At 54.9% G+C, this 20,314-nt stretch overlaps 9 protein-coding genes across 9 annotated transcripts; 4 read left to right on the top strand and 5 right to left on the bottom strand.

Moving 5' to 3' along the window:
- Positions 1-527: 527 nt before the first annotated feature.
- On the bottom strand, positions 528-1,281 carry ISF_00099 (Histone H4 acetyltransferase, NuA4 complex, Eaf6; the record flags this gene model as incomplete). Its single annotated transcript, XM_018843706.1, has 3 exons — positions 528-758; positions 819-1,013; positions 1,129-1,281. The coding sequence occupies 3 exons, from the start codon at positions 1,279-1,281 to the stop codon at positions 528-530; spliced, it is 579 nt and encodes a 192-aa protein (XP_018708156.1).
- Positions 1,282-2,040: 759 nt separating this feature from the next.
- On the top strand, positions 2,041-2,334 carry ISF_00098 (hypothetical protein; the record flags this gene model as incomplete). Its single annotated transcript, XM_018843705.1, has 1 exon — positions 2,041-2,334. The coding sequence occupies one exon, from the start codon at positions 2,041-2,043 to the stop codon at positions 2,332-2,334; it is 294 nt and encodes a 97-aa protein (XP_018708155.1).
- A 189-nt stretch (positions 2,335-2,523) lies between these two features.
- Positions 2,524-3,339, bottom strand: ISF_00097 (Splicing factor PWI; the record flags this gene model as incomplete). The annotated part of the gene is made up of 4 exons (XM_018843704.1): positions 2,524-2,805; positions 2,870-3,034; positions 3,089-3,179; positions 3,236-3,339. The coding sequence occupies 4 exons, from the start codon at positions 3,337-3,339 to the stop codon at positions 2,524-2,526; spliced, it is 642 nt and encodes a 213-aa protein (XP_018708154.1).
- A 478-nt stretch (positions 3,340-3,817) lies between these two features.
- ISF_00096 (hypothetical protein) lies at positions 3,818-4,677 on the top strand (the record flags this gene model as incomplete). Its single annotated transcript, XM_018843703.1, has 4 exons — positions 3,818-3,970; positions 4,028-4,100; positions 4,152-4,489; positions 4,549-4,677. The coding sequence occupies 4 exons, from the start codon at positions 3,818-3,820 to the stop codon at positions 4,675-4,677; spliced, it is 693 nt and encodes a 230-aa protein (XP_018708153.1).
- Positions 4,678-5,603: 926 nt separating this feature from the next.
- Positions 5,604-6,598, top strand: ISF_00095 (GTP-binding nuclear protein GSP1/Ran; the record flags this gene model as incomplete). Its single annotated transcript, XM_018843702.1, has 5 exons — positions 5,604-5,666; positions 5,837-5,929; positions 5,986-6,139; positions 6,196-6,401; positions 6,464-6,598. The coding sequence occupies 5 exons, from the start codon at positions 5,604-5,606 to the stop codon at positions 6,596-6,598; spliced, it is 651 nt and encodes a 216-aa protein (XP_018708152.1).
- Positions 6,599-8,083: 1,485 nt separating this feature from the next.
- Positions 8,084-9,138, bottom strand: ISF_00094 (Cutinase; the record flags this gene model as incomplete). Its single annotated transcript, XM_018843701.1, has 3 exons — positions 8,084-8,324; positions 8,409-8,713; positions 8,782-9,138. 3 exons carry the CDS (start codon positions 9,136-9,138, stop codon positions 8,084-8,086), a joined length of 903 nt encoding a protein of 300 aa, XP_018708151.1.
- A 2,098-nt stretch (positions 9,139-11,236) lies between these two features.
- ISF_00093 (Homeodomain-like protein) lies at positions 11,237-13,168 on the top strand (the record flags this gene model as incomplete). The annotated part of the gene is made up of 4 exons (XM_018843700.1): positions 11,237-11,412; positions 11,498-11,609; positions 11,703-12,163; positions 12,220-13,168. The coding sequence occupies 4 exons, from the start codon at positions 11,237-11,239 to the stop codon at positions 13,166-13,168; spliced, it is 1,698 nt and encodes a 565-aa protein (XP_018708150.1).
- Positions 13,169-14,192: 1,024 nt separating this feature from the next.
- On the bottom strand, positions 14,193-16,421 carry ISF_00092 (hypothetical protein; the record flags this gene model as incomplete). The annotated part of the gene is made up of 1 exon (XM_018843699.1): positions 14,193-16,421. The coding sequence occupies one exon, from the start codon at positions 16,419-16,421 to the stop codon at positions 14,193-14,195; it is 2,229 nt and encodes a 742-aa protein (XP_018708149.1).
- A 2,609-nt stretch (positions 16,422-19,030) lies between these two features.
- Positions 19,031-19,938, bottom strand: ISF_00091 (ribosomal protein S5 domain 2-type fold domain containing protein; the record flags this gene model as incomplete). The annotated part of the gene is made up of 3 exons (XM_018843698.1): positions 19,031-19,462; positions 19,533-19,690; positions 19,749-19,938. The coding sequence occupies 3 exons, from the start codon at positions 19,936-19,938 to the stop codon at positions 19,031-19,033; spliced, it is 780 nt and encodes a 259-aa protein (XP_018708148.1).
- Positions 19,939-20,314: the final 376 nt, after the last annotated feature.

The following is a 20,314-nucleotide window of genomic DNA, read 5'->3' as shown; positions in this document are numbered from 1 at the left end:
AGAGGGTCTGTCGAAAATTAGAATTGCCTCTTCGATCAATATTCCACTGGCTCCAATGAACGTCGCAGCTGCAACACCACCAAGCTTTGCCATAACGCCCAAGTAAACTGCAGAAAAACAATAATAATAAATTATCATTCTGCTTCTCTGACCAAGGTGGTATCTATGAGTGTGGGGTGCACGAGAACAGATTGGCGGCAAAGATGCAGGCTGGGAAGCCTCTGCAGTGCCTCTACAAGTGATTCACACTCAACTTTGCCCAATATGTCATCGAAAGTGGCCCAGGATACACATGAACTCAGACGAAGCCGCTGAGTTCGCATACATGCTGAACTTGCCACCGCTGCCATGGGCGTAGATGTCTCCCGTGCGGCTAAATGCAGACAGCCCGGAAGAAAGAAGTCAGAAAAGCTGAAGCCAGCATAACAAACCGAGTATATTGGTATATCCATACACGCCTTCATATCCCATGCCCATCTTTGTAGAGTACATTAAAAATACGTTCACCAGCTCCGAACCAGGCCGCTCTACTTCCTCGCCCCAAACGCCGTACGCTTCTTCCCCGTCTGCGCGTCGTTCTCGCTATCCTCCGTCTCCTGCTGCTGCAGCTGCTGCTGTTGCTGCAGCGGCTGCTTCTTCTTCTTGGCGTTCTTCGTGCCGCCGCCGCCGGCAGCCGCCGTGGGCGTCGAGCCGGAAAACGACGCGGACACGGGTGTCTGGGCGTGCGATCCGGGCGTCGATCCGGGCGTCGTCGATTCCTGCAATGTTCGTTTAGTCTGACAATCTCGGAGAGGAGAATCTTGTGAGGGCCCTCTTACGCTCACGTTGGGCCGGTAGGAGATGGAGGACCGCGAGAAGACGCGGTTCTGCTCCATCGGCCCCGTCTTGCGCCGCTGCGCCGCCGCACCGCCGATGCCCTTCATGTAGTTGTCGAAGCCGGTGATGATGTTGCCGCTCAGCGTGTTCTCCAGGTACGCCGACTCCTTTTGCGCGATGCCCTCTTCGACTTGGTTCTGTGCGACAAAATGTCAGTCCCGCTTCTTCAAAGAATTGTTCCTCACACCCTCGCGCTTGTGTTGTCTTTCCTCAGCGCTGGGGGGAGGAGGGGGGAAGCCGTGTTTCTCGTACCAGTCGTCTCTCTAGCAGCCGCCGCTTCTCGACGAGCTCCCGCACGCGCGCCTGTGACTTTTTGTACTCAGTCATGGTCGGTTGTGGCCCGCCGCCGCCGCCGCCGCCGCTGCCGCCTTCGACGGCAACGCTCTGCTGCTGCTTGTCAGCCATTGGTGGCTTCGTCGTCGTCGCCGTCGCGAGCGCGCGTGTATCGCCCGGTCGGGACGGTTTCGTCGGTTTCTGCAGTGCCGTGCAAGACTAACACGCCACAGGTTTCGTGAATACCGCGCGTCTTTGATGAGGTTTTTTGTTCGCGTGATGGAAGAGACTCCGAAGCCAGTATGAACAACTCGAGATGGTTCAACTTTAATGTGGGGCAACTGATGTCCAACACACAGCGACAAAAGGACCGAAATGAGATGACAGTGAAAAACAAATAAAAATATAGAACTAAGATACAACGTATCATTTATTTGATAGCAATCTAAAGTAATAGTTCTAAGCAAAGGATAGATACCTAGCAAATGCTGTCGTCTCAACTCTCCAGCGACCCCCATCCGACCAGTGATAGATAGGAACACAACATGTCTATATCCTTGTTATAGCTTAGCCATGGTAGGAATATGCTTACTTTGTATCCTGCAATCTGTCCAAATGATGGCCCATTGACATTTGCGGCTCATAGTGCTTCATGTTGAACGGATACTGCGATAAGAAACACGCGTTAGCGATGGGTCATAGTACCAGGCTTGGTCATTCCCTTCGTTCTGCTAGCCCAAGACAACAGTTTCGGTGTTTCCCAAACACATTGTCATTCAATGCAGCAATAAGGTTATCAACTGCGGCGAGGCGATGCAGATCCTGAAGAGCCGCTGTGCCTGCGAGCTGGCGATCTCCAATTGCCTCAACGTCGGTCACCCGACTCATTTGATGAGCTTCTACTCCTTATCCCATGGCTTCGGCTTCGACTCTGACTTCGGCTTCGGCTTCGACTTCGACTTGGACTTCGGGTCCGGCTCCGACTTCGGGTCCGGCTCCGGCTCCGGCTCCGGCTCCTGCTCCTGCTCCGGCTCCTGCTATGACTGCTCCGCGACGAATAGCTTCGGGAGCGACTGGACGCAGCAGATGCAGACGAAGATCGACCTCGACTACGAGATCTGCTTCTTGAATCTTGCCGGCGTGCCTTCTTCGCAACAGGCGATCTATTTTTACCTCCACGGCTAGGTCGATCTGCGCCTCGTCGGGGCGAGCGGGATCGAGACCTCGATCGCTTCCTTTGCATGGGACCACGTCGCGGCGAGTCTCTTCGTCGCCGCGGGGGTGTACGGGACCGGCTGCGAGAAGAAGAGCCGGATCTAGACGGTGAGCTAGAAGGGGAGCGCTGGTGTCGGCGATCCCGCCCTCGTCCACGCTCTAGCCCATCTCGTCCACGTTTGGGCTCATCTCGTCCGCGCGGTACGTAGCTATCGCCATTGTATGATCCCCTGGGTCCGCGATGTCGCGGTTCGGGAGATCGCGATCTACGCGCAGGTCTAGGTCCGCCGTCACGGTTGTCAACTCTGCGGTCATTCCATCGCCCTTGGCGATTGTCGCCTCGATCTCGCGGTCCGTCTCGTCGATCTCCCCCGTGTGACGCGGAAATATTACGGTCGCGGCGGTCGGGTTCATCGCGACGCTTCCTAGCATCATCAATTGCTTTGCCCTGCTCCAGCTTCAACGGATTAGTATTGTGACAGAGTAGCTGCAGTCCAGCGCTCACCTTTTCTTGCATGAGCTCGAGTTTCTTTGCTTCTAGGAGCTCCTTAGGCACACCCTGAGGGCTGTCCTGGGCGCTGAGGAATAGCTTCCATAATTCCTTGCAGAAGACTGCCGTATCTTTGTCGAGAAATCCAGTAAGTTGAATCTGGAGTGCTTTGATGTCGGGCTGGGTCGAGAACTACGATTAGCGGAGAACGGGAGGACAAAACGGAGTACGTACGTATCTGGGCCCGTCAATTAGATTGAAGCATAATTCGATCACGACATCATCCTCGTTGCCCAAAATCTCGGAGATGCGACTGGCAATCCATCTGCTGAAATGTTAGCTCACGCGACGCGCTGATCGGCAGGTTGCGGATGCACCAACTTCTTCATGACGCCCAGGTTCACTTTCTGCATATCCACCTTCTTGCTAAATTCAGGTGGGAATTTGGTTGTCTTCAACAGCCGTGCATCAGTTCTCGACGCCATGATGATAGCCGCGTGGGTGTAGTGTTTGATGCGAGAAGAATAAAAGCTTTTGTTGTGCGGTGTACCATAGCGAACTGGTTAAAAAGAGTAAAGGCACTGCACCAAACACCAAACCTCCGAAAAGTGGAGGAAGCGCTCTCACTGGGCCTATAAAAAGGTACATAGGTCGATGACCTCGAACACTCTCTCTCAATAAGGACAATTGGTAGTTACAGAATAACTGAATCGGCCGCAAAGCCTTTCCAAAATTAGCAATTTCTCCTGTCTACCACCTTTATTTTCAGGTTCACTGTCTTCTGCGGCTTCCGAGGCGGCCTCATCCCACTGTGGCAAACACCAGCACAGGCAATCAAGTCGACGTAACTCTCACCCCGCAGCTCCCAGCACCACTCAACTTTGAACAAGCCTACTGCAATACAGCCATCATCACCCACAACTCTCAGCTCAAGTTGCATAGAGCATGGGCTTGCCGTTACCAATGAAGAACTTACATGCTCCCACCGTACCCTCTGGGCCTACCAGCGCTCCTGCAACCAACGGAACGAGCGCCCATCTGAGCTTCGCCGAGCTCCAGCAAAGGAAGGACAATGTTGAAGCTGAGCTGAAAGCCCTCGGTGGCGTTCTCGATTCAGTAAGCATCGCAACATCGTTCAATGCATCTGTGAGGACCTATTTCTAATGATACCAGCATGGCGTGGATATGAATACGCCCCTTCTTACAAGGGATGGATATCCGCGCTCCGACGTTGATGTTGCCCAGAGTAAGCAGCAACCCATCAACCAGCCCGGTTGCTTCTAACAAGTGTGACTAGTTCGGACTACGAGAGCGCGCATTATCCGTCTCAAGAATGACTACAAGGAGATCATGGCGAACGTGGAAAAATTCTTGCACGAGCATTTCGCGAACGCAACAGAAAGCACAGAGCTGAGCACGCCAACAACAGCGGCCGGTGCATCTGGAATTTTACCGGATAGCGATACGCAGTCTCTAGACCCTCCATTTGCCAAGGTCGAAAGCGTTGCTACCAACAGCCCTGCAGAGCTCGCAGGCCTCAAGGTGGGTGATGAGGTTCGCAACTTTGGCTACGTCAACCGAGCAAACAACGACGGCCTAAAGAAGGTGGCGGAATGTGTCCAGGGCAACGAAGGGGTACGCCTTTCCCTCCTGACTCTACGTGAGACCGAAATCCCGCTAATGCTGCGCAACAGAGTAACATTTTTATTCGAGTGTCACGACCCTCCGGTGTTTCCTCAAGGGAAGACCTGCGGTTAACGCTGACACCACGGCGGAACTGGGGCGGTCGAGGCATGTTGGGCTGCCACATTACGCCAATATGATTATATGTACCTAGCTCGTGCGTCTTTGTATGATATTGCAAGGCTGCTATAGAAAAATAGCTTGATGTGTCGATATAAATGGGAGAGATACTTTTGGCGCCTAAGCAGGATGCCCAACGGTCATTGGTAATCGGGCTCAGCTTAGGCACGATGGCTGCCCATGGTTGGCTGATTGCTGGTCATTTGAAGCTGGAATTATCGGCAAAGCGACCCAAGCCGACAGGTATTTTAGGCCCATGTGTTTGTTGTAATAATGCCGGTGCCGACGGCTTAATGGATGAGTTCCCACGCACCGAGCGGTTAGAGGAGATCTGTAGGCGCCTGGTACAGTAGGTATGTGGCCTAATACTAATAAAAGTCTGGTTCAGGAGTTTCGTATTTGGCAGCAATTTAAGCGGCAGTAATGAGTGAATAAATCGAACGACAAGCAGGGCCTAATAATAGTTCAACAGTTTTTTTTTTCGATCCATCAGGCCCGGTAGAAGCCCAGTCGCACTGCATTTGTAAGGCAAGGTCAGGGTGTTCTGCAGGCACTTTAGTGGATGATACCTCGCAATAATGGGCAAAGAGCTTTGGCTGCCTGTACAACTGTGTCACGTGCACCAACCCGCCACCCCAGCGACTGAATTTTTTCGTTTGATAACCACTCCCCTGCCCGTCCCTCCCCGCCGCCAGCGAAAAACACCAAAGGTTGACCGATTTGTGCATTCTCAATCCTCCGGCCGCAACCGTCTCTTACGATACCCCCCCCAGGTAAATTCTTCTCCCGCCGGCTCCTCCACGCTCCTCGGATCTCGATTCGAACGAAACGAAGCGCTCAAGGCACTGCTCCTCTTCCGCCCCGCGAGATATTAACCCCCCTCCAGAACCCCGCCTTGTTTACAACCTCACAACCGGTTTCGCACCGTCCGACTTCAAATCTCAACATGGCTGAGCAGCAGACTCCTACCTTCAAGCTCGTGCTTGTCGGTGATGGTGGTACCGGCAAGGTGCGTTTTTATCCCGGCAATGATTCTTTTGGTCGCAAACCAGGGCTGCCCCGCGATAATGGATGCCAGCATGATGTCACCGCTTCGTGCCGCCACTTCGGGGAGACAGTTTCGTTTGACCGCATTGCCGCCTCCATACAGCTCTATTGCTAATCAGATGCTCCATTCAGACCACCTTCGTCAAGCGTCACTTGACTGGTGAATTCGAGAAGAAGTACCTTGCCACCCTCGGTGTCGAGGTCCACCCCCTCGGCTTCTCTACCGTAAGTTGCCAGGCGCGAACCGAGCAGACGCGATCACGGCGACTAACAAATAGCAGAACTTCGGTCAGATCCAGTTCGATGTCTGGGATACCGCCGGTCAGGAGAAGTTCGGTGGCCTCCGTGACGGTTACTACATCAACGGCCAGTGCGGTATCATCATGTTCGATGTTACCTCCCGCATCACCTACAAGAACGTCCCCAACTGGCACCGTATGCGCCCATGACTATTCAAATCTCAGAGCCACAAAAATGCTGACCCATCGCAGGTGACCTCGTCCGTGTCTGCGAGAACATTCCCATTGTTCTCTGCGGTAACAAGGTCGACGTGAAGGAGCGCAAGGTCAAGGCTAAGACCATCACCTTCCACCGCAAGAAGAACCTTCAGTACTACGACATCTCCGCCAAGTCCAACTACAACTTCGAGAAGCCCTTCCTGTGGCTCGCCCGCAAGCTCGTTGGCAACCCCCAGCTTGTACGTACACCTCTCAATGATGGGTTCTTGTGAAGCTCGACGAAACTAACCATAGATTACAGGAGTTCGTTGCCGCCCCTGCCCTGGCTCCTCCCACCGCCCAGGTCGACAAGGATCTCCTTGCCAAGTACGAGGAGGAGATGAACCAGGCCGCCACCACTGCCCTGCCTGATGAGGGCTCCGATGATGATCTGTAAACGACTCGGCATGACTTCGAGCCGTACTATGGGCCAATTTTGACATGTGTCACGGGGGAATGGAAGCTCGCGCCTCCTCTGCGGGACTCTCCTCTGCGGGACTGTCGGTTGCCTGAATGACCACTTTACGATACAGGATGGGAGAATGTTCAGAATACGGGGTACTTGAGCATGGTAATGCCGTTTGTGTCCCTTTTGGGGCAGGGGAATAAAATGAGAAAGGAAGCATAAATTGCTCCCGTCGTCGGGATACATCTAGTTAGACTCATCATAAATACAACCCGTCAGGCGTATGCGCCTTGGCTAAAAATTGTTGGCACTTGCGGTTGAGCGTTTGGCTGTTCTCGCCACCTCTTCGGACGGGTTAGGGCTCTACTAGCCGAGTTGATTTGTTCTGCCTACGCTTTCATCCTGAGGCGTAAGATTGATGCTTGTTCACTGATTAACGTTGGAATGGTAATATGGAGTGCAAAACATCCAACTCCATTGTAGTGAGTATGTATGAAGTGACATTCAAGATCCACTCTACCTGCATATTCCCAGCATCGGGTAATCAACAGCCGAACAGAGTAGACGATTAGAGAGCAATGAAGGATGCAATGCTTTCTTGATTGAGTACACAGAAATTAAGCTATTGATAATTGCAGGCTTAGCAGCACGCTACCTACGAGGTAACGAGTACCATGCAGTGTGACCGCTCGGCGCGTACAGCAGTCGTCCACGCGCTACAACAAACTTCCCACAAGTCACAGTAGCGAGTATTTGAGGATCGGATCGCAAGAAGAAAATTGTAGCTAAAAAAGGTCCTCGCAGCTTCGAATGCAGAGGACGGAGTATGAAAACAGATATTGCGGAGTAGAAAGGTAGCATATGTATAAATTAACAGAGGCTGATTGATGGTCGTGGCGCAATCTCATGCAAGCAAGCAAGGTGCATGAGACAAGACGAATGGCTTCATAACGACACACCCTGCTTAAAGAGAGAAAAGTGACCAGGGGATAGCAAAAAGACGACGAGAAAGGAAAAGAGATGGCGGAATTGCTCGTACTAATAAACGCGTCTCTCGCGTATGCTTGCGGGGACCAACCACTCTATTTTTTCGACGAGCTCGTCACCCCTGCCACGCCTCCACAGGTCCTTGTTTAATAGTGGTTTAAATTGGGAAAAACATTCTAACTTACGGCACTGGAATACAGAAGGGTATAATGGTTGTTTTTTTTTTGGTCCTAACCATTTGTAAGGGCTCACATTAGCCTTCTTCAGAAACAATGCTTAGGGGATGAAGGCGGTGAAATGAAAGCACAAGCCTTGCTGTCAAAAACAAAAACTACTGCAGTTACTCCGTGGCAACAGGAAGATAATCGAGAATCCAATACTCGAGACACCCACCCAGCCGTAGGTTGCCCTTGTCAACGTCCTGCTTGGCGCCAGGCCATTTTTCGTCTGGGGAAGAAAAACAGAGAGAGAGAGAGAGAGAGAGATAAATTAGGGCCGGTATTGAGGACGCGGAGGGGGCGGGTGAAATGGAAGTTTTCCGTGCTTGCTGGGGACGTCTGGCAGCATCTTGATGATGAACTGGGCGGCCTCCTCCGAGCGGTTCGTGTAGTCGAGGTGGTTGTCGTTGAGGATGAGCCTGCCCTGCTCGCAGATGATGTCCTTCTTGTTGCAGAGGGAGAGCGTCTTGTTGCGGGGGAAGTTGGCCACCGTGTTGTTGCTGTACTTGGTCCTGTCCATTCGGTGCCGTCAGCTTGACATGCTCCGTTCTGCCGCCGGAGACTGCCCCCTTTTCATGTCCTCTTCTCTTACGTACCGGGTGTCGCCAAACAGAACAATGGCGTTGGTGCGGTCGATGACCTCCTGCTCTAGCGTCTCGAACGCGGCGTGCACGACGGCGGCGCCCTGGCTGTACCCGGAGACGATGATCTTGGAGTGCTGGCAGGAGACGGCGGCCTCGTGCAGGAGTTGCTTCATCAGGTTGATGCCCTTGGCGTCGGTCCCGTCCTTCATGAGGTTGCCCAGGACCCAGGCGCCGTACCCGACGCCCTGAACGGAGACGTTCCGGAAGCCGTAGTGGTCGCGGAGCAACTTGGCGATGAATGGGCCGGGCTTCCTTCCCTGCACGCAGTTTTTGTCCAGGTTAGCTGTTTTGCTTGCCTTCTGTGTTGGGGGGGTGGGGATCATACCATGTTACCGAGTTGGCTGGAGCCACGGGCAAAGAAGAACATGACAGGGCGGCAGCCGAGCTCAAGGAAGTCATCGTTGATGAGGCACGGCCAGTTCAGCTCGAGGCCGCTCCAGGGGTCAGGCTCTGTCGGATCCGGGAGCGGGTGGTCCCTCGTCCTCGTCGGCGAGGGCGCAAAGATTGGCTTCTTGGTCTTGGTCGCGTTCTTGTTCGACTTATCGGCGCTGAGGAGCTCCCACTTGCTCTGAAGCCGGTCAAAGCGGATGGTCGAGTGGTTGAGCAGCGCCGGGAACTCGTCCTCGGTGAGGGCGGTGGCCAGAACGCAGGCCCCAAGGGCCAACGGTGCTAGAACCTTCATCATTTGCCGCCCGGATCACAGAGGCCACGGCGTTGTTGTTGTTGTGTGGGAGCGGATAGAAGCGCTTTTTCTGCCAGCCGGCGTCGCTGGCGAATAGTAACTTTTGTGTAGCTAAGACGCGTCAGGGCAACGCTGGCGCTTGACAGATTAGCGAAAGCTACCTATACAGAGGTCAACTTTAGTTGGCAATGCTTAGGCAACTTACATAGATATCGTCGCGATACTACAAGATATGATGAAAAGCGAAGCCAGTGTCAATCCAGCCCTATGCTGTCATTGAGAAGCCACGCCATCGCCCCTCTATTGCGGTGGCGGGATCGTATGCTGTATGAGATTTAACTGCATGAGATTAGCTGCATAATTTTGAATGTTTTTTTTTCCATTGAGTATAGGGAATAGTCAAGTGAAAGATGTTGATGGTGATGCTCAGAGACCTGCTGTTTCAAACTCGATACATCGGCGAACGGAGGTGTTTGTGTCCTGCAGCCAACTGAGCATCTTGATAACAACCGCTTCCTAATTACTTCACAGCGTCAATTTCAGTATTGATTCCACCGAGAGCAGAAAATGATAACTGGCTGCTGATATATCTCTTGTTAAAGTTTGTGTGTACAGGGTATAGAGCAACGGGCAGTAATCTGTACAGATCGGGTTAATTGTGATCAATATGACGAAAGCCGGTGAATTGAGGTATGTACGCTGTGAGCCAGATAAAACGCCACTGCTATTACACATACGTGCACTCTATATATATGTGCCTTATAAAACTGAAGGTGTACAACTGCTTGGGGTTGAGTAGTGAGCTATAGGTAGAGGGTCAAGGTGTAGGCTGTGGACCACCAATTAAGGCGGCATGAAGCGACTCAGATCGATCTACAGATTATGTATGGAAAGCTGGACGGAAAGTAATAAAGGAGCAGTACCGCAAAGCAAAGTGGAATAATTATCCCGAGTGCCTAGGTAGGTAGCTACCTGTTCGCTGCGGTACGACCTGGCCATGCCTGTGTGGCCTGGTTGCTGGGTACCTGGGTAGGGATGCAGGAGAGGGAGGCGTGGCGCGTTTTAAAAAAAAAAAAAAAAAAACAGACACAGAATTTCCAACCTGACGTGGCAGAAAAAAATCCAGCGTGATAATAATGCCCCGTCCCCCGTGTCGGACCCCCAGACGGGCTGCGGAGGTGCATGTGCAATCACTATATTTTTAACAGGCGAGCAAGGTGAGCAAAAGCGGTGCGGCCCAACGCGTGTTGACATGGATGCTTGTTTGGGCCTGGGCGACAGGCGGCGGCGCGGTATGATTGGACGGGTACGGGACGGGCGGGAATCCACCGACGCGGGTAGAGCCACAGTTTACCTGACCTACTAGCCACAGCGGAGCTGGAGCGAAGCCACAAGCACTTTACGAAGGCCTGAAGCGTCGACCTGCCTGAGAGCCGTGTCTCTGCAGTGGACGAACCACCTGTAACTGGCAACCTGCAGCGGCGCCATCGTAGCAGAGCAGGGCAGGACAGCTCAAGACAGCTCAAGACAGCTCAGGACAGCTCAGGACAGCTCAGGACGGCTTGGAGCTGGGTAAGCAGTTGGCTACCTACATATGTCAGCAACTTTTAAATTGCAAGCAACTCTATTTATTTATCCCGTAATTCAGGTCAATTGCATCTGTAATTTGCAGATAATCACCCATCATTCCTCCTCCTCCGCCCACACGCACCGCACGCCCAAACCCAAGCTCACACCCTCCACACGTCCATCCACGTCCTGTCCAGTCCACGCCCACCACATCCACATCCACGACCCACCTCTGCTACACGTCCGGTGGAACCCTCGAACCTCGTCTATGCTTCTTCTTCTCTTGTTTCTTTCCTACTCGATATTTTGCACTCTTTCTTCTCTTCCTCCCCCCTCAACTTCACCTCATCTTGTCCTCGGGCTCGTCGACCTTCTGATTCCTCCCCTCCTCAACGCCCTTGCATCTCCGAAGCCCTCCCCCGTCCCGTCCCGGTCCGCGTATAGTGATGCCTGGTAGCCTTTAAGCACCACCTGTTTCGACCCTACTCCTCCTCCAAACGAACCTTGCACCGCTTCTTCCCACCTCGCCATGTCCAACTCGTCTCCAGACTCCTCCCTTGTCGCCTCGGAACCTCTACATGATCCGTCCTCGCCTGCTCGACACGACTCCTCCGTGCTTTCCCAGGATGTGCCGCACGCCGCCCACTCGTTCGACTCGGAACCGGCCATGGAGAAGCACCCCAAGGGCAAGCGGAAGCGTACCGCGTACGTCCACCACCATCTATATATACCTTTAGGCTTCTCTCGAGCTGTCCACGCATAGACTAACATAAGTGGTTTCTCTCCTTAGTGCCAAGGACAAGGTCATTCTTGAGGAAGCTTACAAGTCGAACCCAAAACCCGACAAGCAAGCGCGTCTTGATATTGTAAACCGCGTTTCCCTCAACGAGAAGGAAGTTCAAGTATGAATGGACCATAGCAAGCTTGGCAATCGACACGTCAAATACGCGTGCAAAAACTCCACTCCCGGACAATTGTTGACATTCATTTTGCAGATTTGGTTCCAAAATCGTCGCCAAAACGACAGACGAAAGTCGCGTCCGCTCTCGCCCCAAGAACTTGCCGCTCTCCGATTCAATGGCCTGCATCCCGCCGCGACCGACCCCATGGCCGCTACCGCCAGCGTAGCCAATGCCGAAGCCCCGGTCCCCGTGTCCGCTCACGTCCCCGCGGATACCCAGGCCGTCTCACCGCCACACACGTCTCCGAAGCCCGTCCCATCCACGGCACAATTGTTTACGGCTACCCCCCGAGCTTCTGGGCCCACAAACCCTCAATTGCCGGAGACGACTCCTCAAAACCGCGACCTCTCTTCCTCACAGAGCAGCCAGGATGGGCCGCCTTCGATCACCCACTCCTTCTCCAGCTCTGTAGGCTATCTCGCCAACAGATGGAACATTGGCAGCTCGTTTTCCACTCCTGCCGGCCAGACCCGCAGTGCTGATGATTCTCCGAGGTACGCACGCGGTTGTCATGACGCGTATATACACGCACTAATTTGATCCATCGTAGACTATTTGCTCCATCATCTTGCGTCTCTGACACAACTCATAATGCCAGCCAACGGCAGAGTCAATCCAACGTCCGACTCTCCTTGTCTCTGGAAGGCAAAGCTGAACTCGTTGACAGCGCGCCTTCCCCAACGCGTCCATCACCTCAAAAATACGCTTCCGGTCCCGAATTTCCCCGCCAGCGCGGCCTAAAGCGAAGCTACAGCGCTCTGCCTACTGTAACTCTCCCTCCGATTTCGACGCTAACCAGCTTCTTGCCGCCTCGTCTGGCTCGTGGCCGCTCACGGGACGTACAGGCCTGGCAGTCGTGTGCCGATGCACAAACTCGTGATGAATTGACGACTCACGCAGAGCACGAGTCCAACGGCTCTGCCGTGGCCGCGATCAGCCTGCTGCGCTCCACGAGCGGCGTGCTGCAACCGAGCAACTCGAGGCGCAACACTCCCGTGACTACACCCCGTGACGGACACTACGCCAAAAAGGCCAAGTTTAGCCGGACCATGTCGAGCGTCGCCCGCCTGGAGCACGTCGGCAAGGAAAACGACGAACCGTTGGTGAAGGGCGATGGGAAACCCAAGACCAGCCTGCTCGAGTCTCCGACCGACTCGGACAAGGAAAACTGGAGCCCTGATGAGGACGGGAACGCGGCCGGGGCGGGCTCTCGTCGCCCACCAACCGCCGCATCGGCTAAGCCTAAGAACCCCCGACGCGTTGGTGCCAGCGTGCTACAGAGCCGCAGCCCCGGACGGCTGGGCAACCGTGCCAACACGGCCCCTTCGCGGCCCCGCGGCATGAAGGACAGCGTCGACATCTTCGAGGACGAGGCTACCCGCGTCTCGCGCGACGCCGATGTCGAGAAGTTTATGCGCGGGCAGGTGAGCCCCAGCAAGAAGCCCGACATGGACTGCGTGGCCGGCCTGTTGTCCCTCAGTCAAGGCGCGTGGCGATAGCCAACAACTCGTCCACACATGTCAACGACGATGAAGCGTAATGAATGCGGAAAAGAAGGAGTCACTGGTTGACAAACCAAACCACTGGGAAAGCGAGTATGGGGGTGCTCTCCCTTAACCCACAGGACACGACGGAATGAATGAAAAAAACTCACAGAGATTTTCTTTTTGTCAACTCGAATTTCGGAATTTCTAGGCGCGGTTTTCAGCGAAGCCATTTTTGTTGGGTACAGAAAAAGGACATGGCGGTGTTTTTGCCTTTTTATTTTCTTCTTCTTCTTCAAAGCTCTAAGTAGCACAGCAGCAGTAGCAGCAGCAGCAGCATCCACGCATACGAGAGAAGTTAGCATGGAGTTGCAACCTTGGGAGTCGAGACGACGTGGTGCTCGTCTTGACGTCCCGGACGGTCTTGGACGGCCTTTGTTTTGTTTTCTGTTTCTTGTTGGGGTTGGGTTGTTTTTTTTTTCTTTTCGAATGTTTTGTTCATTTTCTCTCCATGGCATCATGGGCAAACGAACGTCTTTGGCGCATATAAAAAACACACAAGGTGCAGTGTTTTGGGGATATATTTGATTTTTGTTCTTTTCCTCTTTTCTTCTTTCAAATCTGGGGATAGCAGCGGTATGTCTGTACTTTTATTGATCTTGAACAACAAAGCAATATATTGGACACTTTGTCAGAACTGACCCTGTCGGTGAACTTTGAAATCAAGTAAAAGTCAGTCAATATGCAGAACACGGTCAACAAAGCAAAACCCGAAAGATGCGTGGCGCAGAAAATCCAAATATGCATGTGTATTGATGAATGCCCGCTGTATCTATGCTCTGTCCATGTTCACCAGGAACAGTCGAAACCCAATGTGCCTATCCTTCCTTGTATCCAACTACCTGCCCATCTGGCCCAAAACGCCCATCATAAGAGAAGGAAGAAACGAAAATCTTTAAACGTGCTCATGCTAATGTATATATAACTGTTGATCGCTTCGATATGCCAATGTAGTATTCTTTTTTTTTCCAAGCATGCCTCACAGCCCGAGCATGCTCATCTGTCTCCGGATGGGACTCGTGCTGACACTTCCCTCCTCGCTCGCGTAGTACGCGCTGTCCGTGTCAATGTCCCACGCCTCGTCCTCGTCCTCCTTGCCCTCGCCCTCGCCCTCGCCCTCGAACGGCTTCTGCGCCGCCGCGCGCGTGTTCCACCGCAGCGTGCGGCTCACGCTGTCGAACCACTCCGTGTCGGTGCGTGTGACCGTCGGGAACGGGTACTGCGAGGCGGCGATGGTGACGTGGTCGCCCTGGCGCAGCTCGACGCGGCCCTTGCCGTCGAACGCGCAGTAGGCGGTGGCGCGGGAGGCGCGGGGGACGGCGACGCGCAGCGCCATGGTGTCGGCGAGCACCATGGGGCGGAAGCTGAGCGTGTGCGGGCAGATGGGGGTGAGCAGGATGGCGGGGATGTCCGGGTGGACGAGGGAGCCGCCGGCGGAGAGCGAGTAGGCGGTGGAGCCGGTGGGCGTGGAGAAGATGCAGCCGTCGGCCTGGACGACGGTGAGCAGCTCGTCGTCGCCGTAGAGCTCGAGGTTGGAGACGTAGGGCGAGGGCCCGCGGTCGATGACGAGCTCGTTGAGGACCTCGAACTGCTCGACGGGGTTCGCGGTGGGCGCGTCGTGGCGGAAGACGGTGCAGGTGAAGCGCATGCGCAGGTTGATCTTCATGCCGTCGTCGCCCATGACGCGGTCGAGGTGCGCGCGGTAGCGGTCAAACTCGAACGTGGTCATGAAGCCGAGGCTGCCGAGGGAGAAGGACAGCACGGGGGGGACGATGCGCTGGAAGAGCCAGGAGGTGAAGAGCACGGTGCCGTCGCCGCCGAGGGTGAGGACGAGGTCAAACGCCTCGGGCCGACCCCAGCACAGGTCGGGGGTCCAGTAGCGCAGCATGTCGGCGAGCGCTGGGTCACCGTCGATGAGGCCGGGGGCGTCGAAGCGGCGTGAGCTGCGCAGCTTGGCGTCGACGTAGACGCAGACGCCGCGCGAGCTGCCGTAGCGGGGTGTGCGGAGCAGCCAGGCGGCGAGCTCACGGGTGAGGTGAACCAGCTGGTTGTCACGGGCCTTGGTGACAATCATGACGCTGCGGACGGCGCGGCGGACGGGCCGCCGACGCAACTGCTTGGATACCTCGCGGACGGAGGTGGCAGTCTGGACGAGGCGCGAGTGCGACATGGACGAGGGCTCATCGCCGCGAATCTCCTCGAGGACGCGGTCAATGTCGACAGCGTCGTCGAAGCGCTGGTGGTAGAAGCACGGGGAGCGCAGGGCAGCGAGGGCGGTGGTGGCCGTGGTGGTGGAGGAGCGCCGGCGGTGGTTGCTGGCGGCGATGGTGGCGGTTGTGGTGGTGCTGCGGGCGGCGGCGAGGTTTTGCAGCGCATCGGCGAGCTGGAGGGAGGCGGCGGAGAGGGGCGGGTTGGGGAGCGTGCCGTGCATGCTGGCGGCGATGGACGATGGGGAGGAGAGCATGCTGTTGAGGGAGAGGGCAGCGGCGGCGTCGTCGGGCTTGGGACGGCCGAGGGCCGAGATGTCCTCGGCGGCGGCTGAAGGTGCCTGCGAGGAGGGCGGCGGCGACTGGCGAAGCATCAGAGGCTTGGGGGTGAAGCGAGCGCCGGGCAGCTTGTCGCGGCGGCCGGAGATGGTGGTGCCGGTATTTCTGGTTGGGGTGGTTGTGGTGGTTGGGGTGGGAGAGGAGTGCGGAAAGGCGGCAGTGCGAGGAGAGATGTCCTCGTCGGAGATTAGGGCTGCGGAAGAGGCGGCGGCGATGGTGGATGTGGTGGATGTGGTGGTGGTGGTGGTGGTGGTGTTTGATGCGGCGCCGCCCCACGTTGGAGATGGCGATGGTGTAAGAGCCGTGGTTTCAGCCGCTGGAGTCGTCGTCGGCTTCACTTCTGTGTCTTGCTCCGTTGCAGCAGCGGCACTTCCCATGATGGACACGGCAGACAGCGGTGTCTTGGCCCGTGGCTCGTAACACAGAGCGGCGGCGGCGGTGGCTTTTGAGGTGTTGATGAAGAAGGAGGGATGCTGATGGTGGTGCGAGGGTGTTGCTGACGCTGACGAGGAGGACACGGGCCGGTGGTCACTGTTGCCACTGCCACTGCCACTGCCACTGCCACCTGAAGTACCCGTAGGGGACCAAAGCGCTGGGTGGAGAGTGGGCGAGTCGAGGCTATCTTTGGTTGGCGACAATGGTGATGTGATTTGAGGTGCCATTTTGTACTTGTTTTTTTAGTAGTATTTTTTTTCCCCTCTCAGAATGATGTTCGGTATTATCGTGATAAACTCCGGTGAATATCTCGTGGCGGACTTTGGTAGCGTAAGCCTAAACGTCGTACTAGAAGAGTCCGTCCCGGCTCGATGAGTTGGCAGGCCACCAGCCTATCACGGCCCCTGTTAGTCTAAACTCTGGCCGGTTTGGTGAGACAGGACTGATGAGATCCATCACGCTTACACTTGTGACTTGCCGATTCGTACCAAAAAAAAGTATCCTGGTAGGTATACAAGTGCGGGATGTGGCTTCCCGGCGTCTGCGACTGGCTTCGAGTTGGTTTTGGATTGGCAGGCCTTGTTGACGGAAATTAAATGAATTTGTCCTTTCGAAAAAAAAAGGGCAATATCCGAGTTTTGTATATGAAATTTGGCAAAAAAAATAAAAAATAAAAATAAAACGCTATGCTGGTTGGTGTCTTGATTAGTCTTTGTCCGAATGCAAAGTCAGATACTAACTTACTGATGAAATGTGCTGTGGAAGAAGAATGACTGACGATGGAGACAAGTCGTTGGTTGGTTGGCGAAACACACAGGTAAAGCCCTCGGCCAGCGAATGAGTAGAAATTGAGTGAAACGGTAAAAAAAAACCCCCCCGAGACAAAGAAGAGAATGTAAACAATAAAGTAGAATGAAGTGCAACGGTGGAACAAAGACAAAAAACGCAAAGGCTAGACAGAGATCAACTCTGGCATCACTAAACACTGAAAGCACAAAATCTCTCAACTCGGCCGAGTCTATCAGCACCGGAATAGATAGATCGACGACAAAGAAAGGAATCCCATCGAAAGGGGATGGGCAGACGGGCTGCATATTAAATCGATCCTCCGTCTCTCCTCCAGCTACGCACCTAACCCAGCAGAGAAGGCAAAGCAAGCGCCCATTGTTTTCGAGGCAAAACGCTTGCTTGTGCATGGCGTTTTGCCCGGCCCGTCGCGGAAACAAGGCGGCGTCAAGTTCAAAGTCCCATTGTGACCACGGGCTACCCGTAGCACACACAACAACACAATCAAATCTCTCTCTCTCTCTCTCTCTCTCTCTCTCTCTCTCTCTCTCACACACACACACACCAACCTTCCCCATCTGTCTAGTTATCGCGCGCGCGCGCGCGGCGACCGCTGAAGCAAGTGTGACCCTCTCCAAGCTATAGGACCTGAGACGGCCCCAAGACCTCACTTGTCAGCGCTCCTACTCGCCCTGTCTTGGGAGGAGGAGGGGGAATAGGCGGTCGCTGCTTGGCCCTCTCAGTATAGAAGGGGGGCGGGGGGGCGTCCAGCAACATCAGACGACCGCTCTGACACGGCTTGTGACAGAGCGGCCGAACGAGTCGAGGGCAGTGACATAACTCGGCACGGTGCAAGAACACCTCGGCAAGCTCCGCCGACCTGTGGGCGGCCGGCGTAACGCTATAGGTAGTTGGGCTGCCACGGGAAAGTCTGTAACGACCGGCGTCGTCATGGCCCTCCCTCCCGTAAAGGGATGAACGTAGTTGTTGGTTTGCTTGGGTGTAACAAGGTACCTGCTTAGCATTATCTGGATCCCGCTGCCACCCACCTACGGCGCTTCCTTCCCTAGGGCTAAGGGGGACCGCGGTTCACTAACTTGTCGAGACGGTCTTGGCTTTGTTAGATCGAGCTATAGTTGGCATCTCTTTATTAATAGCCGAGTCCCCCCTCCTTTGCTATTTTGTACTGCTCCGTACATCTGGATGAATCTGCGTTGGGCCTCTTACATGCAAAGTAATTGTTCCCTTTTTGGGGAATGGATTCCCTGCGTGGCGTTGTAAGCTTATTACCGTATGCACCTAACTGGGCCGACCAACGTGGTGGCCTTGGGTCCCCCGTTACTACAACTTCCCATCTTTTCTTTTTTTTCCTGTTCCCTTTTCTCTTCTTCCGAGATCCATCCCGTCGAAATCTCGCCTCTTCTTATCGCCAAGACCTACCTGCCTCCTCCTCCCCCAACCAGGGAACCTGACGGCGAGGTGAAACGCCTCCCTGTGGGCGGGCAGAGCCCATCTGCTGAAACGTCCGCAGTCTGTGTGAGACCTTGGGCCGCGCGCGCGCGCACGCATCGGGGGATTTGATGGACGGTGTTGCGTTAACTAGATCAGACCAGGGATGATCGTGCAGCGAGGTCCCCCCACTAGCAGAAAAAAAAGGGAAATAAGCAGGGCGAAGGGGGAAATCAAAATGAAAGGAGCGTGAATCTTGGCGCAGTGGTGAGGTTAAGGCTGAAGCCAGACGTAGCCAACAACAGCAAGCAGCAGCATTGTTGTTATTGCTATAGATGTAACTGCGTTTCACCCACATGGCGAGTATCATTTCCAAATGACTAGTGACAAAAAAGAAAAGCAAAAACAGACAAGAAAGTGATCAAGTATGCCAACGCCTCTACACCCAATGATGTCCTTTTCGACGCCTATAACTTCATGCCATTTTGCTCCATTGCATAAACCACGTGAAGCATGCGTCTCTCCCAATGAAACAGGTATGCCCAGAGCATATTTGCCTTTTTTTCCCTCCCATTTCCTCTCCCCTTTCTCTTCCTCTTCCTCACTTCCATGACAGATCCTGCGCAATCTTGGTCTCCATCACCGACCGGATAAACGCGCGTATGCTCGGCGCCTCACCAGCGTCCGCCATGGCCGTGTCCTCCTCCTCCAGCCCCCGCCGCACCGCCCGGCAGCACACCTCCTCGCCCTTTTTGAGCACCGCCTCCCACTCGACCACCGTGAAGGCGCCCTGGCTCTCCGCCAGCAGCAGCTCTCCGTCGTCGGCGTCGTCGCCGCCGTCGGCGGCGGCGTAGCCCAGGACGTGCAGCGACCGCGCGGTCTCGGCGGTCCGCGCGTCCGGGTCCGCGACGACGTGCCCGTCGGCGGCGCGCACGGCGAGCGTCACGGCCGTGGCCACCGTCTTAAGAGGCACGGAAGCCGTGAGCAGGCCGAGGATGGCGGCGTGCAGCAGCGCCGGGATGATGGCGAGGTCCTGTTTTGCCGTCAGCCAGGTCAGTCCGTAGAGAGGGGTTAGGCAAAAGTAGAAAGGGGGCAGAACGTACCAGCTGGGCTTGAACCACTTTGGTGTTGACGTAGGCGTTTTCGGGCGTCTCCGTGACTTGCAGCGTGATCTGGATCATGGTCCGCGGGAAGCTCCTGATGGGGATGAGCTGCCGCAGCGCGCGCTGCAGGATGGACTCGAGCAGTCTCTCCGCCGTGCCTGCATTTGTCAGCCTTTCCAATATCGTGAATAGAATCATCCGCAGGTGAGGACGTACCTCCTACGCCTGCCGCGGGACGGACGTTGACGTCGACGATGGCCTCAAACGGATTCTCATCGCGCCGACCAGCCTCGATCGGTCCGTTGACCGCGCTGGTCACCGTGTAGCCGCCGTACGAGTATGTGGCGGAGCCGTCCGCCTTGGGGAGCGGTGCCAGTTCGGCCCTTGGTTCCGCACTCGGTGCCATCTTTGCGTTATCGATGAGGTTGTCTGTTGAAGCTGCTAGGGAAATTTCAAGTTCAAGGTGGGTTGGAAATTTCAGGTGGGTATGGTCACTGCAAGTACCGCTACGGCCAATTAGTGTGGGTAGGTACTTTGGTATCGTAGTACACGCAGTCATGAGACAGTGAGGCAAACTGCGAAAGTTTCAACACGATTAGTTGACTCCCTTAATAAAATAGTATTATTCGATATACTCATACTAGTTGACGTCGCAGCAATTCATCTGACTTTGGTTGTTGCAGTGGCACGTTCCGAACATCGCCCCCCCCTCGGCATCTCAGAATATTGTTGGCTCGATTTGTTCGGCAGATTATATCCACTGGTGCAGAAAAGAAGCAGGA

The sequence above is a fragment of the Cordyceps fumosorosea genome (assembly GCF_001636725.1).
Source record: "Cordyceps fumosorosea ARSEF 2679 chromosome Unknown scaffold_1, whole genome shotgun sequence".
In the NCBI taxonomy this organism is placed as follows: Eukaryota; Fungi; Ascomycota; class Sordariomycetes; order Hypocreales; family Cordycipitaceae; genus Cordyceps; species Cordyceps fumosorosea.
This window is presented reverse-complemented; position numbering and strand designations above follow the sequence as displayed.